The sequence below is a fragment of the Papilio machaon genome, chromosome 8 (assembly GCF_912999745.1).
Source record: "Papilio machaon chromosome 8, ilPapMach1.1, whole genome shotgun sequence".
In the NCBI taxonomy this organism is placed as follows: domain Eukaryota; kingdom Metazoa; phylum Arthropoda; class Insecta; order Lepidoptera; family Papilionidae; genus Papilio; species Papilio machaon.
The window spans coordinates 2,364,638-2,381,961 of NC_059993.1; the positions used below are offsets into that span (position 1 = coordinate 2,364,638).

A 17,324-nucleotide genomic window follows, 5' to 3' on the forward strand; every position below is an offset into this window, starting at 1 on the left:
GTTAGGTTTCTAAAACAATGAATTATTGCTTTTCTTCATAGCTATTAAATTTATACTCTAAAATTACAGTGCACAAAATTTTATAAATTACATAACATCATTTTTTTATTATTATTTACCTACTCCTACTTGTGAAAAGTACAAAAGTGCAAAATACTACGGGAAAATTTACGTTGAGTAGAATACTTTATAAGTTTGTGAATATTATTTCCTAATTACACGAATTTTTTTTAAATACAAAAGCGTTTTTAAAAATATTTGCTAATAAATTCTCGCAGTAAGTACGAAATAAAAACTTTGTTATAGCGTAGGAGGTAATTTTATTAACTTTATGTTCTAATTATTATTTTAACTAAGTAATACTAATTAAACTTATGCTAATAATTATTATTTCAATCATTGCTTTATTACGATTTCTTAGTTCCTAGCAAAGCAATTGAAGCATAGAAAGAATTAAATTATTTTTATTATCATTTATTCCTATAATTAACTTATTTATATAATCTATAATATTTACGCGCACATTGAATTTTAAAATGTCAATATTCGTATATTTATAATCTATATGACAGTTAACTGATATTTGAAATGCGGTTTTTTGTTTATACCCTTTGTAATTACTACAAGTTTATGAATATTTTATGATCATATTATATAAGTTATATTAATATATTATGGTCAATACAGTGATGACAGAAAAATGTTGTTTCCTCTTTTTTTTTAAGAAGAATAACGACAAGGTAAGTCATTTTATTTACAGCCAAATCAACAAATACGTAGTGTAGGAATAGTTTCTTCTTTATTTTTTTCTACCAATATTATACTACGCCTAGAATATCATAATCGTGGTAAGTATTATTACGCAAGAAAACAGGGTAGATATCTCTTGTCTGTTGGCAAAGCCGGTCATTTTCCTCGCTTTAGAAGGTGGCTCGATGTGTATGGTCTTGTTCATCATCCAGTAATAAACGTCGGTGAGACCCTGGTCGTTGAGTTCCGGACCAACCGTCTTACGAATGCGTTCGTTGTATGCATTCAACCAGTTTATCTGTTGGATTTAATTTGTGTGGATTATTGACTGAATCACATTCACAGTTGTTTCATATATAGTGTGTCTAACAATTTACTATAAACTGATATAATTTACCTCATATTCTGTCAACAAATTTCTATCGATCAGTTTCGGTTCGTACGGCAATAGCGTCGCTTCGCGGAAGCCCAAGTATCCATTAGGTTTGGCAACTACTTCCAACACATTCCCAAGCCTTATACCGAACTTCCTTGGCTCGTACCACGCTGGCTCTGAAAACACGAAATAAGTAATAGTATTTTGCTGTAAGTCTAGGCGACTAACTTTTTAAAAACTTACCGCTTGTAACAAAATATCCTTCTCTGAAGGTGTGCAAGTTCGTGTCTTGTCTGTAGTCGATCACAACGGGATCTAGAAATACGAAGCGATTTAATTCCACATTCGTATATTTCAACATCATTCAATCACCAAGCCAAAGTTGGAAAAGTAAACTATTAAACCTAATAATTTATTAATAATAATTCTTTTTCTTTTCCGATATTTTAAACACAAGAAAGTAAACCTTCGCGTCTATTTAACGCTGCTCCGACGCCATGTCCAGTTATCGAGGGATAATCCTGCTTGGCGGTCCACAGCGGCGCCCTGGCGACGGGGTCTGCGTGTGCGGCCGGAAGAGTGCTCGGCATCTGCAGCGTGCTGAGAGCGGCCAGCGAGCGCAGCGTGATGGTATACGCTCGTCGCTCCTCGCGCGATGGCACGCCGTAGTGCACCGTGCGGGTTACGACCGTAGTGCCCTCTGGGAACGAAGAATCACACAAGACACAGACATTGTCGTAAGTTTTTTATTTATAAAGAATTTAGTTGCCTAATTTCTATACAAATAGAGTGACATAAATGAAATCGGTAATTATTTAGTATTGGCAATTGGGATAGCTTTACGGAATTGGCGATTAAAAAAATATGTACGTAAGATCCATGCGGAATACTTCTCTTTCATTAAAGTCTCACCATCATACTGCCCTCCTGACTGTATGACCAATGTGGAGTTGTGCAGCACTCGCCGGCTGGTGATGTTAGTAGCGCGGTAGTCAGGCTCCGCGGCGCTGGGGCCAAAAGCGACGCGCGTACGCATCGCTAGACCCACGTATCCAGCTTGCGTCGCCCGCGTCACGTCAACCTTCATTGCCACTGATAGCTCGTTCAGCCCAGCCTTGCCCTGGGTTATTCAAATATGTAAATATAATAGAGTATTAATTTGATTTATACTATGGAGACTCTAAAAACTGACTAATTCTATAAATCAATAAAACTGAACTTAATTTGCCCTATTTTGTTAATTCAGGGAAGCAAAGGGCTAGGAAAAATGTGCATAGTATACACTCACCATACTCTCAATGTAACTCAAAACCGTACACATCGCGACGGCATCTCGTAAATGCGCTTTCCTCATTCCCTTGATTTCCGCCTCGTTCTTCTGCGCCTTGAAGTAGATTATAGGAGAAGACTGGAATAATCTCTTGGACTGCGGGACGCTTTGTGCGATTGCTGCAGACGCACCTCTTTGGAACGTATCTCCGGTAGGAATGAGGATCTTTGTCTCAGTGGCACGTCGGAGGTCGGAGTATATTGTCGTGTATTCATTAACCCTGGGGGATAGATTACATCGATATTTTGGTCTTTGTATTAGTTTAATATCGGTGTTTAATTACGATCTTTGGAGCAGTTATAGGATTTCGCTAGGTTGAATATGTTAATATTGTAATACGAACAAATGATAGATGAATGGTGTATTTCAATGTTAAATAAATACAATTTTTACTACCTTGTACAATTATTCGAAGACGTGTAACAATTGTAGACAGCTAAGGCCTCTCGGACCGGCATGGACAGTTTCCCCGGGGGGGCGTACACGCGGACCTCCTTCATGCTGACGACGACGAAGGCCTTGAGGAGCGGCGCGTAGGGCAGGTCACGGCCGCGCACGTTCAGCAACCACGCCACCTCGTCCAACGCCGTCACAACCATCGCGTCCGCGCTCAGCTCGCGCAGCTCATGACGCACTGCCGAGACCTTGTCACGCCACGACATTCCTAAATAATTTCAAGAACAATAGTAATTTATGTAGGTATACAAAATCATAATAATTATTATTTAATTAAATCCAAACTAACCAGTGTACTCCAGGTGATGTAGATTAGCGACAATCCTTGAGAAGTCGGGTCGGCGCAGCATGGGGTTGGGCTCGTCGGCCCACACCTGGTCGAACAGAGTGGGCGTGTGGATCAGCTGCATGCCCTCGCGCTGCAGGCTGCTGGACAGGCTCTGCCAGTCGGTGACTGACGTCAGCCGCGCATCCGCTCCCACGCGACCGTTGCGACCCGGACGTTCCTTTGACAGATAGTTACTTCAGCTGTATAACCCTCTTGATGTTAAATTTTCGATAATAGTGTCAAAATAAATATTTGAGCTTCTTAGTTCTGTGGTATTTCTTGTCATACCGCTATCCATTCGGCAATAGTGGGCTGGCTAGGGTCGTTCTCGTCGATGACTAGCCAGGCGCAGGAGACGGTAGCGCGCGCGCGACGCACGTCGCTACCTGGCACCCAGAGAGCTGCACCGCCCTCGCTCACAGCCGCCGTGCCCGCCCCCGCCCATCCACTGATGTACTGCAAGCGACGCTCCTCAGGGGCTGGTTCTTCGCTCTGCATATTACCATTAGATGGTAAGCTTAACAAATGTTTTGCTAAAGTAATATGATCCAAATAAGTAAATGAAATAGGTGATCAAACTACATGAGTTCCTAATTATATTTTAGTTACCAAATGCTCATCACTGTAGAACACCAAGAAAGCATCAAAGAAAGCGTTCATCTGTGTGTAGCTGATGTTCTTCATTGCGCTGCGCAGTCTGCCGAGCGGGTTGGCAGGGTCATTGGCGTCGGCGCAGATAGCCTGCGTCACTGTCGGCAGCTCCTGCACGATGGTGAGGGGATCCGGCAACCGGGAGACCAGCGCCGGCATTGCAGTACTCGTGGTCGTCGTCATCGGCGCCGGCTGCTGAGGACTGCGAACTCCACCGCAACCTGCAGTAAGTCAATTAGTGATATTCCTAACTTAGGCACCGGTTTTCATTCCTAAACTTTAAGGTAGACTTAATTTTAAGTTTCTAATTTAAGTATCCCTCTTCTGATCATTCTTTTAATAATTTTTTCTACATCCATGTTTAATTTGCATTGTTTGTTGGATAAAGTTTGTAACTATTTTTGTAACACTGATGAATGCTAGATTACACAAAATAACATTTTTGAAAACATCAAAGTAATAAGTGCAACCTATTTTTGACCTTCTAAACTTTTTTTTAATAACGTACATGTAACCAAACAAAGCAAAATCGAATCCAACGCTTTTTTAGTCCTTCCCGCTATGTGCTTTGTACATATATATTATATATCCCTTTATAAGTAAGGCAAGGTAAGTTGCGACATCGCTCTTAGCAGCCGAGAGAGACGTAAGGTGTCTCCATCTCGCTCAATGTACACACAGCCCCTAAAAGTTCATCTGGAGGTGAAAGCGGCTAGCGACAGCAACGTTACCGGCGCGGGAATGTACCAGGACTCCATATCCAACACGAAGGTTAAACTCGAAATAGCTTCCAGAAAGCTCGTATGTGCGACAAGGACAGTCAAAACACGCACCCTACCTTTTTCAACTCACTTTCCCTAAACCCCGTTATAAAGGGGCGGTGCCAGTTTGCTTCGTAAAACGCTTTGTTAGTAAAATAAATAATATTTTTAAAGGAAAAGAATATTCAGAATAAAACATAAAAAATTAAGAAAAATTTGAAACTCTGGCAAAGTAATCTCTGACTGTCCAATCCACGTAGCGGGAGGTACCTAAGGGATGCGGTATGAAATATTGGACAGACGTCAACATCTAACAGGACCTTAGAAGTCGGCAGGAGGTGATTTTATCATTATTTTTGATTCCTCTACTACCGATTATTAAAGAATTAATAAGGATGTAAAAGACAAGATTTAATCATTAAATTAAAAAACCAAACACAAGGTATTCTTGTTCTGAGCGAGAAAATAACAAAAAACCCTACGACAAAATACTTATATGCCTATTAAACATTTATATGCCTATTTAGTTGTGTCTTTAAATGTCATAAGTATCTTAAAAGTATAGGACCAATACCCTCGAACGAAGGATCTCATTCATAAATATTTTGTTTATAAGATACAAAATCGATTAACAAACCTAAAAATAACCAATCTTAAGCGACAAAATGGAGAAATATTTCTTAAGGACCGCCCGCTATCCCTTAGGATTTCTGTAGGCATTCCCAAAGGGACAAAATATCCTGCGATTTACCAGGGCAACATAATATTGTAAGAGGTTGGCGTGACGCGTCGTCCTGCGCAAGGATAAGACATTCAAGGATAACCAGGCAACGACCGGAGAGTGCAACGGCCGCTCACTTGCACTGCAGCCGGCGATAAAATGCAATCGCACGTACACTTACAAACATCAAATTGAAATACTATATAGTCATTTGCGTGTGTCTAAAATTTTAAAAGAAAGCAGTAAAAAATATGTAATTTCGAAAATCAACAATTCTTTTCTATTTAATTAATAATGTTACGTTATTGGTACGGCATAAAAACGAATAGTTTCAACTGCGAAAAATTATGCACAAATAAATAAACATGTACACCGTCAAAATCGGTCCAGCCGTTTTGGATATTACGATGAACAACGTGGATTTTCAGACAGACAGACATACAGGCAAAAATTTTAAAAAATCGTTTTAGTTATGAGCAACGCAAATCCACCATGTTCGCCAAATATGAATACAGACAATCCAATTTTATTATTTGTAATAAGTAAGATTAACGATAATTTCTGTTTAAATAAATTAAAGGGAACACTAATTTTAACATAAACCAGTTCGTATTCGAACAGACAACCGTGACAAAAACTTTATAAAAAATAAAAAAGGAGAAGTATGACAACAATGGATTGCTCCCTTTTTCTACCAGGATAATATAAGTCGAGTAGAGATTGTTTTTCGGAAGCAAACAATGCTAGTTGTCGAAAGGACGTCCACAGTCATGGCGGTTGCTGACCACTCCCGGGAATGTTTTCTGACCAATGGGGCACTCTCGGGATGAAATGTATTATTGTAAACGGGATGATTAAAAGTTGTTTTTGTACACAAAATAAATTGCTGACCTGACTGGGCTTTTAGAATGTGAAAAACGAAAAAAAGTAAAGTTGCCCGAAGACGTAAGCGCACATGACGTCACTTTTTACCAAGGCTGCATAAAAAAGAGAGAGGTCTTCCTAAAATCCGTGCCCCGACAGGGAGGCATTTCCTAGTAGTACGAGGACTACGTATCCCAGGAGCAGTCTGAGTATTTTAGATATACCAAGGGGTACGTATTCTCCTTAGATTTAAGTTATTTATTTTGAAATACACCAAAAATAGATAATATTTTAATTGTGGCAGATTGACAGTTAAATTTTGTTATATCAATCCTGATTATTGTTTAGTGGTTTGTTTTTCTAAGTTATGTGCATTTTTATTGGTCAGTGTTTTGTAGCAAACCGCAATATGGCCGACAACCTCTGGTGATCGACTAGGTTCAATGCGAATTACTAGGAGCGCTAAAAATCGTAGATGGTACCTAAGCTAGTCATTCCTAGTTTAAGTTAACTTAAAATTTTAAAGTGAAACTAATAATTTTTGTTACCAGTTATTGAATTTTTACATTTTTACGATGAAATTTAAAAATGTTCCACGTAAGATCGTTGATCTTTACTACGACATACATGTCAATATCGTGTGTTAACCATTAAAGAAAGGTGGAAGCACTTTTGTACCTATCCTTGTCATACAACAGGAAATGCATTTGAAATTAAGTAAACGCAGAACGAAGCAAAGTAGTGTTGTTTCGTATAATGTTAACGTGTACGTTAAAGTACGAACGCATCTCTTTCATTTCGCTGGTGCTCTGGTGCAGCAGACGTTTTTGACGCATGTCACTGCGTCATGGGGGCGTGTGTGCACGCTAATTCTGCCTCTTTTATTTTTTTATGTTTTCATAATTCGTTCTTGAGATTATAACAAATAATAAAAAACCGTTAAATATAAAGGCGTTGGTTTTTATCAAACAGAATAAAAGCTTGGGACACTCCAAAACCAAGAATTTTGTATGGTAAATTTTTAATTCACAATTAGCACTTAATTTTCCTGAAAACATTTACTATTTATTTTGGAAGAAAAGTTTCATCACCTATTAATTACGTAACTTATACTTAACTTAGTTATGAAATAAAAATTGGATGAATTAATTTATCTTGTAAACAGAAAGAAGAGGTACTTTCGTGTATGTTAGTAATATATTCATTCACTCACATGTGTGCCTTACAAAATATTCAAAGGGTTGAACATATGAGTTACATGTACCAGGGTTACAAAGCTGTGTAGGAGTATGCGTGTCACACACGACACGCGTGTGAGTGCTCCCCTAACCGCGTAGGGGTTGCGGCTGGTATACGAATGTGTTTGTGCGTGACAAGGATCACAAGGGACAAAATGTTCCTATGAAATTCCTATCTCAAGTGTAGCATATGATTTTAGCAGTAGACTTGACGTTTGTTGAAATATTATAATATTTTATGTTTTGTTAATACATATTTAGGCAAATTTCATTAATTACTAGTCGGATAATACAGGCGTAACTGATGAAAATGTTTTCGAGCTCTGTACATTCATGACGTGACAAAATTATCTGAACCAGTGGATATAATAAAAGTATTAATTTAAATCTCCCTTTTCTACTGATTATTAAAAAAGATTGAACAAGGATTATTTTTTTGAATTTTCATACCACTGAAATGCCATAATAGGAAAAGCGTCATTAGTTTTCCAACGATGTATAACAACTAGGAACTTATTTCAAAGAAACTGATTAAAATAATGTTCACAAGGAACCAGGCGGAATTTTTTTTTATTTATTTATTTGAACATTTTTGCTTTTTTCTTTTTTTTTGAAGTTTAAAATAAAATTTAGAACCAGTAATAGTTTATTAGTAATAATAATAGACAAATAATAATTAGTAACAATTCAGATATTTTGTAACTTAACCTAATAAAAGTTCTTGCTCGAAGTGTCTTCCTCTATTGCGTACGAAAAGCCGCATTATTTTTCTGAGTTGTGTCTTAATTACCTAAGTAGTCAAATTATTCTGCATTGTATTTGCTGCATTTATGATTCTTGTTTTGAGTTTTTCTGCGAATGACTTAAGGTAGACGTCGTAAACTAGGGATGTCACCCTACACATAGAATTTAACTGGTGATAACTCCGTTCTCCTTGCAGGTCACGAAATGGCTCCTTCACGTCCGATTTCTTGTTACTTTTCGTAAGAAATAGATAAATACTTCTATGTTCTATGAGGTTTTTAAGCTGCATCATCGTATTTGTAAGATTTTAATTTTTTGATGTGAAACATCTATAGGATCACTTGTAAACCGAATTGTTGGCGTGGCGACGCTTGCCGTGGCGACGGGTCGCCAAGCTATACTGAGGTATACATATATATATTTTATTTTAATAATACTTAATATTATTTATTACTATTATTATTCATTCATTCATTCATTCATTCATTCATTCATTCACTCTTTCAATCATTCATTCATTCATTCATTCACTCATTCATACATTCACTCATTCATACATTCACTCATTCATTCATTCTTTCATTCATTCATTCACTCATTCATTCATTCATTCATTCACTCATTCATTCATTCATTCATTCATTCATTTATTTATTTAATATTTTATGCATATTACTTGTACACAGACGATGTTTCACATCTGCCAGGCGTCCCATGACGGCTCACAGGTTTTTTTTAAAACAAATTATTAGTGCATTCATAGCACTTTAATTTGTAACTGATACCACATTTTTTGCAATTACAATAACAGAAATTTTCGTAACCGTGTTCATTAATTTTTCGTTGTGTTTTCAGACTTTAACTAATTTCGGATTTTACATACATGTAATAATTATTTTAACACGATTCAGCGATTCTTAAATTAAGATTTTCTTATTATTTTAATGTGATGCAAATTATTTAAGAAAACAAATGCACACATTCCATTCGATATCTTTCGTTGTATGTCCTCCTGGTAGCGCAGATTCAAGTGAGGCCATCTTTGTCGAAATGTCGACGCCATTTTGTTTAACCCCACTCACAATCTGTGTCGTTGAATGGAGAAAATTCTGGATTGTGTAAAATGTATTCTTTGAGTACTTAATTTACTTAACTCATACTTAATTGACATTGAAGTCATTCTTAAAATTATCTTTAATGACCTAATAATTATTTTTGTGTAGGTTATAATCGTTTGGTACGCGAAAATTAAGCAGAATATAGCGTAAGAATAAACATAAGCGTTTTTCTTTGTTAAAAAAACTAATTGCATGATGGTTTAATATTATTTTGCGTTTTTATTTATTTACGTGGCGTTATTGAATGCTTACTGAATCAGTGTCAGTTTTTCGCTAATGATCTTATGAGTCATTTAATTATCAGTTGCATATATCGCCCTGTGAACGATCAAACTGTTCAACATTGTCCTTGTTTGAAATGGGTTTAATATGAGGTGAGTTTGTGGTCAAGCACAAGTTTATTCGTTATTTAAAAAAAGTGTTTTTAACAAAGTCAAATAGTTTATCATCTGTAGCCCGTAGCGGTCGAAATTCAACATTGGTAATGAATCCTACTTTAATACATAATAAAACTGAAGCTATCTTACAATGCGTCGTAAATACCAAAGAAAAAAAATATGTTAGAAATTGAAATAATAAAAGTAACATCAAACAAACGTCTTAGAGCAGTAATAGATAGATGACACTATTTAGTTACAATTGTTATAAAAAAAAATCACACGCACACACTCAACGCAAGCACGCCAAGGGACTGACTGCTCCTTACAAAAAGCAAAAGCCTTTTCGATTTCCTTTCAAGATATGTTCTCCTGGTACACAAAGTCATTGGGAGTGACATGTCCATTATTCTCCTCAACCTTTTTTTATTTAACACTTCCAAATTAACTTTGTAACTAACTAACTGGCTCATTTTTTAATCATATTTATCAAGTTTCTATTTATTAATTATTTATTTGCTAACTAAACAAACAAACAAAACAGGTGTGAAATATTTCTGTTGTAATTTATTGGTAACACCCATTTTAACAACTTACACTAGCAAAAACTTTTTTATGATTTAATTGATTGTTTATTGAAAAAAAAAATATCATTAGTGGAGCCCTTTAAATTATTTATAATAAAATACTGTGTACCAGGGGAACAGAAAGTACGTGGAGATGGTAAGGGCCGAGAGAAGGGCCAGAAACAAATTCAAGGTTTGCTTACGCAATGGGCGTGGTTTCTTCGTCCAATCGCGAGTGAGCGTCTTACGCAAGAAGCTACGCACTCGGGGCGCGGGCCCTTCTGCCTATACAATCTACAGATTGTGAGCGTACCGTAATGCTCGCTTCTATAGAAATACAAGTTACTATAGGTATTCATATGTTCTAGCATTTACAATACCTACACCCAACTGTTTAATATTTGTAATTATGACTTTAAAGTCTTTAAGAAATTACCATTTATTTGACTAAAGTTTTTTTGTCGAATTTTATATTTGCTTCGTTTAGCGCTTTTCTATATTGAGGGTATTTGATGATAAATTGACAAAACCATTGCTAGTTTACATAGCACTTATAAGTTGAGGTTTAGCCAACGAGGTGCTGTGATGGTTATTCCAACGAGCGTAGAGTCGGAAAACAAATTTTAAGTAAACTTGGCGTTTATTCGATAAACAAAAATTCTGCTAAAGAATTACCATAACGCTTCTTTTATTAATGGAAAATGGAAGCAAAACTTATCTATCGTATTCAATATGTTGGCCGAAAGTGCATTATCAAGTCGGTTCGAAAAAAAATTAACTTGTAATATTTATGTCTTTACTTTCGATTAATGCCTTTATATCTATATATGTAATTATTTCATGTATTCCTAACATTCGTAGCCGCATTGATTAGCGTATAGGACGTCGCAACTGTTTCGAACCTCCTTCGAAACTCCGGTAGACGCAAAAATTCTACCTACTAAATAAGATAACGCAAATTCCATTGGGGCAACGATACCTAATGTCTTAAAGCTGCAGTACCTATACATAATTCTTACTTACAAAGATTTTCTTTTATTCCAAGACAAGGCAAAGTTCCTGCGCAATCATAACGAGACATCTTTATCAGTTATGTTATCCTGGTGCTGGCGCCGGTTACGTTACCGGAACGTGTTACCGGAACGGTTATTTTCTTTTGTCGCGATCGCTCAATTCCGGTTAAAATATTATTTGCTTATATTATATAGTTTGCGATTGACTGTTAAAAATATATTTTTATATGCATGCACCTTATCTTGTTACATTTTTAAATTGGTTAAAGTTTACATACATGAAGTTGTTTCTGATAAATGAAAGCATATAAGAAAACGCTTATCGATGAATTAGGGAGGGACTGCGTAGGGTGGTTAGGGCAGGGCCGTATTGGAAATGTATCGGCGATTGCTGATAATGTCGAACTGTTCGGAAAATACCAAGGCAACATAGACGTGAGATGGTACTGTGAACAGAAATCGATCAGAACCACGAATTCGATTAGGTATAGATAGAATGTTATGTATAGGCAGGGGAGCGATAGGGCTCACTGGATGTTACCGCCCACGTTCATAACTTTGCAATTCGTAAATTATGAATAATGTGTGAGTGTAAATAATAAATCTGTGAGAATAACACACGATAAACGGAGAAATGTTTATACACCATTTGTTTATTTTTATCGCATTGGTTTAATAAAAGTAGAAGTCCGATAGTGCAAGAAACATTCAATAAATGTTGGGAGGAGAGACATTTGACAAACGAGAACAACACATCGAAAATAAGAATAAAAAGAACCCTTGAGTCGAAAAATTATAATGATATGCGTAATTAGATGGAAGAAGTATTAGGAGAACATACTCGTCAAGAGAAAACGTAAGGGCAGACCCTCGAGAGGGGAGGATATATTCTGGGCGTTTTCTTACTTATTTTATTATAGCCCGTTGGGCCGGGTATGCGCTGCCTGACTGCGCATTGTTCTCATCCTGAAAGCTTACAATCTGGTGTGATCAGGACTTCATAAATGTGTGGTGGTTAACTTGCGGTCTCTTTCATTCATCCCTGAAGTGGGCGGGGAATGTGGTTGGCGTGGGTGGTTACTATGGCGACATCGTTGCCCACTAATACCAGAGCATAATAAACAGGAAGAGTTTATTTTAAACTAAGCTGTCATAAATTCTATATAATTTTTGGTCCTTCCCCTTAGAATTTTTAATACTACTTATACAATGTATTTGAAGCAAGCGACTTTCTCCGCGCTATTTCAGACTTTTTTCTATCTACTCCAAATTTTATCCAAATCCGTTCAGACGTTCTGGAGTTCCGTGGTAATCGCATCAATGCAATAACGATATATTTTAGACGAATGTGAAGTTTTTAAGCACTGGTAACGTACTTTTATCAATTTAACTATAAATGTTTTTTTTTCAACATCGCAAGTCCTCGCATTTGAATAGTTTGATAAACGAACTCAGACGCTGGGCACTCAAAAGGACTAACTGCCACGCAGAGTCCTTCAGTACTATTCTTTCGTTAAGTTATACGAATAATTTACACTAAAGGACAGCGTCCATTAAGTGACGGTAGGTAGGAGCTGAAGTTTATTTTCAAAGTTATAAAAGGCTAGTTGGCGGCGTTGCCAAGTGGTCGTCGCGACGGGCCTGGGGTGCGCGGCCACGATACCAGGAGTGCAGTCCGCCGAGGCGGTGAGTGATACGGAGTGCATTCACCGCCCCGCCCGCTGTGGACGCTTCGTGTGCATTTCACAAACACAAATGCATTCACATGGTTCAGTGCACTTCGCGGACGGACGCTTGCATTGAGAATTATTTATTTTATACCCAAAAGGTAAAATTGTATAAATGTTTCTTACAACAGTATTCGTTTTTTTTCTGTGGACCTATATTACAATTAAAATCTTTACTTACTGCATAAGATCATTAACGTTATTTTTTGTTTTGGAACCATTATTGTTCTAAGGAATTAAGTGAAATTAAATATGTCGAATGTAGAATGAATAAAAATAGAAAAAAATAAGGCTGATTTGAACCTCGGCCTGCTATTAAATGTAAGGAGCGACATCTATAGTCTTATTTGAGCAACAACTTTATTTCCATAGATGTCGCTAGTATTGAAATATCACAGCCCTAAAGAAAAACATAAAGAAGCTTAATATTTCTGAAAAAAAGGTTAAAAATAAGTTTTATTTTATGTATTTTAGTTCGAATTTAGGTTGATTTAATTAGAAGTTATTTAGGCTTAAAAATGAACAACTTAAATAGTATTATTTTCCTGGCGTCACTCAATTATATTATTAGATCTAATTTCCTCACTCCGGGTCTAGATCGAATGAATTGTAAAATGCAACTAAAATTTCTTTTTTGACAAATCAAAATTCAGTGAAAATGTTCAAAAAGTCTAAAATTTGTACGGAATATAAAATAAAAACATAGTGAAGACCATTTATTGTAGCCGTCCATCGTGCAGTAATAAAGACAATGGCCATCATTTGTCACCGCCCGGAGCCCGCGCACGCAACCTGGAATCCTTCACATTTAACTCCGCCACATAACCCCCACCCTATATCCCTTCACCTCCCCCAAACAGATATCAATATAGGTACAGATATCTTTCGGAATTTGATTTTATATCCAAGATTTACTATGTTAATTCAAGCTTCCAAATAAAGAAAGTTTGCATTACGAATTTAATTTTAAATTTAAAATTACCTTTAATTACATCCATACTATTCGTTCAGCTGGCGTATGCCGTTTAAAATCATCTACAATCTAGTAAGTTTTTTTTGAAGATTGTAATTTATCTTACTAATAATTGCGAATATTCAGATGGATGAAGGGATGGATGATGGATCTCGATTAAAGCTGGAATACATAGCCTGGAAAAACACATAGGCTACTAATAAGTTTTTTATACTGGCTCACCAGCCTCATTTTTATTTTATGTTCAACTAGGTGTGGTGACACCTAGTTGAACATAAAATAAAAATGTGTAGCCTAGATAGATAAATCTTAATGATTTAATCTTAGAATTAATGGTACTAATCATTTAATGCCTACCATATTTAATGTGACACGTTACATTTTTAATGTACGACATCACGTCACTCGAGATAATAAAACGAGTGAAACGGGTTAGTGGGGCGAGTCAGCTGAGCGGGACGGGACTACGGGCGCGCCGAGGCCTTTACAAAGCGTACCTATAACGCTATGATCCCCTGGTAGATATTTATTTTTATGGGCTAGGGATAAATGTCAGGGGAGTGCCGGCGGGCGGCGCCTTACGGGCGTGCGTTTACGATTTGCCTTTGCGAAATGAACCTATTTTGTACGTCACACTGCTATTATTTATATACCTAACTATTATTATGATAGTAGTAATATCATTTGTAGAAATTTCGAACGATAAAAATTTGCCACCATCGTGTCACACAAACAAATTCCCTTGGTACCGAAAACAATGTTAAAAAGCACAATTTTAACAAATAATTCGCACTTTTTGTTTAACATTGCTTAAAGAATTTTTTAAAACCCTCTATGATTGTATGTTCTCCTAATACATACGGAATATCAAGCATCCCATATTTCTCACGCTGGATCGTGGGAATGTTCGTGCTGTCTTTTTCTATCGCATTCCATTCTGTCTCTTTTTAATTCCCTTGAATAAATTGAGCAGCAAATGCAAGGTGTTTTCTATATCGATTTTTTATTTTAATAAGCAGCTGAGAATTCATTTAATTATCTAATATTCATAATGTACAGTTATGTTAAGTTATAATGACTAGTAGTAGGATTTATCGGATCTAGATAATTTATAGAGACAGAGGAAAGATCTATAATAATCTAATTTCCACAGAGAGCAGGTTTTTACAAATGATTACTCGTTCATCAAAACCATCAATTCAACGTACCTCTTTTTTCGATTTACATTCATATATTTAAACACCTAACTAGTGGCTTTTTTAAATCCTTTCTTAGTGTTAGCGCCGCATGAATAGATATACATTTTACGTTATCACGCATGTATTTAGTTCTAAAACGAACATTCAAGCAATAAAAGACAAAAATCAGATGAAAATGTCTATGAAAGCCGTAACTAACCAACTGTGTGCCGCCGCGCCTTCATGACATGTAGGTTTCAAATGCCGAAATACCCGTACACAACACATAGACAACTCATTCTCTCTCTTTAAAATAATACAGAGAAACACGGTTAGTGGTGGCTAGATTCTTCTTACGTTGTACACATAGATTATTACTTATCTGCATTTTCTCCACTCCGATCTCTTCAAGGCTGCACACACATGTTACCTTATGTGTTGTGTTCCTGTTATATATTATGTGTAGATATTAGATATATTTATATTTTAACTAGCTGTCGCCCGCGACTCCGTCCGCGCGCAGTTAAAAAAAAATGAAAAATAGATGTTGGCCGATTCTCAGACCTACTGAATATGCTCACAAAATTTCATGAGAATCGGTCAAACCGTTTCGGAGGAGTACGGTGACGAAAAAAACTGTGACACGAGAATTTTATATATTAGATAATGATTAGTGTCATGACATATACCATTAGTGTCGGTTCTTTGTCGTAAAATTGTGCTGATCGAACCTTTAAACAAAACCGCGACCGAACCTTTAAACAAAACCGCGACCGGAAGTGGCGCCTCGCGTTGCTCGCCCTTGCTTTTGGGTCATATCCGGTTTATGTCCTACCCCGCATCCGAATAGTTGTAAAGTATGAAAAATATATTTCTTAAAAATTCGTTTATTGAGCACAGACTGGTTTGTCGTTAAAAAAGGTGTAGAATTAAAAAAAGTAAAGCTATCTTCGTGTTTGTTCAATGTCTTTTTGGAACATTGTTTAAACGATTTGAAAGATGAACAATGCGAATGTAGTGTCAAGACCTAACTTCAATCAAATCGAAATATCAAATAGTGTAAAGATCCTAAAGCGCGTATCTCCCTGGATTTTTGCCGAGAATCGAATTGGGTCGTTATCGTTGTATGACATTTAAAGGTTAGCGCGGCCGATGGGTTTACAAATGTCGAAGAAATTTTTTTTTTTTAAAAGATTTTCGTTCATATATTTAGGTAAAAGTGTTATTTTGAATTTTAACTTTATTTAGTAGAGCATATTTATATTCTTGTGTTTATTGTTAAACTGACTTGGGAAAACAATGGGCGAGAGTTGAAATTCGTCGGTGTGTTAACTAAACACACCCTTCTTAAGGCACGAATAGACTACGATAGAAATTACGACATTAATGTCTATGCTATTGTATGGATGAAGAATAAAGAGGCACTAGAGTTCATACAGAGACACTTCGATGAGACACTGAGCGTACCGTGTAGTGTCTTAGTCTATTTCTACCATTGTACGGACATCCGCTACGTTACGTATATGTTGTATAGATGTTTCTATTTTTACAAAAAGAATATGAGGGTGATGATTTGTTGTATGGGTGTTGAGGAACCGACGGCAAAATACAATATGTCCTGGGTTCGAATCCGCTATTACTTACTGCGTGAAACATATCCTAGCACTATCGAATCAATTTCAAATATTTCATCTTATTAAGAGTTAGGTGTTTAAAAATTCTTGGTTAAACTTAGGCGTATAAATTTAAACGTACTTTTTTAATTATAGTTAATTGTAAATGAAAAAAAAATCTAAAAATATAATATTAATGTTACCTGTTAAAATAGCTGCTATTAAGACGAAATGTCCCGCCGCCACCAACTCCATTGCTTCTCTTGTATATTTCACTTTTTTTTGACAAATATTTTACTTTCAACGGACAATCAAGACGTTATCTTAAAAGACAAAAGGCTATCAATTCTGACCTTACTTCATGGAATCGTAAATTTTTACCGTTTTACGTCTAAAAACAAATAAGCTTGAAAATATTTTAAGAAGTATCAGAGTGAAGACATTATTTGAATTTCTTGGTAAATTCGGTTGGAAGGTTGTGAAGGAATTGGTAACGTCCACACGCCGCGGTCGTCACTGTCTGACGACATTTCATCCTGG

At 36.3% G+C, this 17,324-nt stretch overlaps 1 protein-coding gene across 1 annotated transcript; it reads right to left on the reverse strand.

Annotated features, from left to right (window-relative positions):
• Positions 1-778: 778 nt before the first annotated feature.
• Positions 779-17,078, reverse strand: LOC106720785 (xaa-Pro aminopeptidase 1). Its single transcript, XM_014515575.2, has 11 exons — positions 16,988-17,078; positions 3,850-4,112; positions 3,529-3,732; positions 3,202-3,418; positions 2,853-3,120; positions 2,415-2,676; positions 2,039-2,246; positions 1,593-1,826; positions 1,370-1,441; positions 1,148-1,302; positions 779-1,048 (listed from the first exon to the last, which is right to left on the reverse strand). Exons 1-11 carry the CDS (start codon positions 17,037-17,039, stop codon positions 830-832), a joined length of 2,154 nt encoding a protein of 717 aa, XP_014371061.2. The 5' UTR covers positions 17,040-17,078; the 3' UTR covers positions 779-829.
• Between the last annotated feature and the right edge of the window lie 246 nt (positions 17,079-17,324).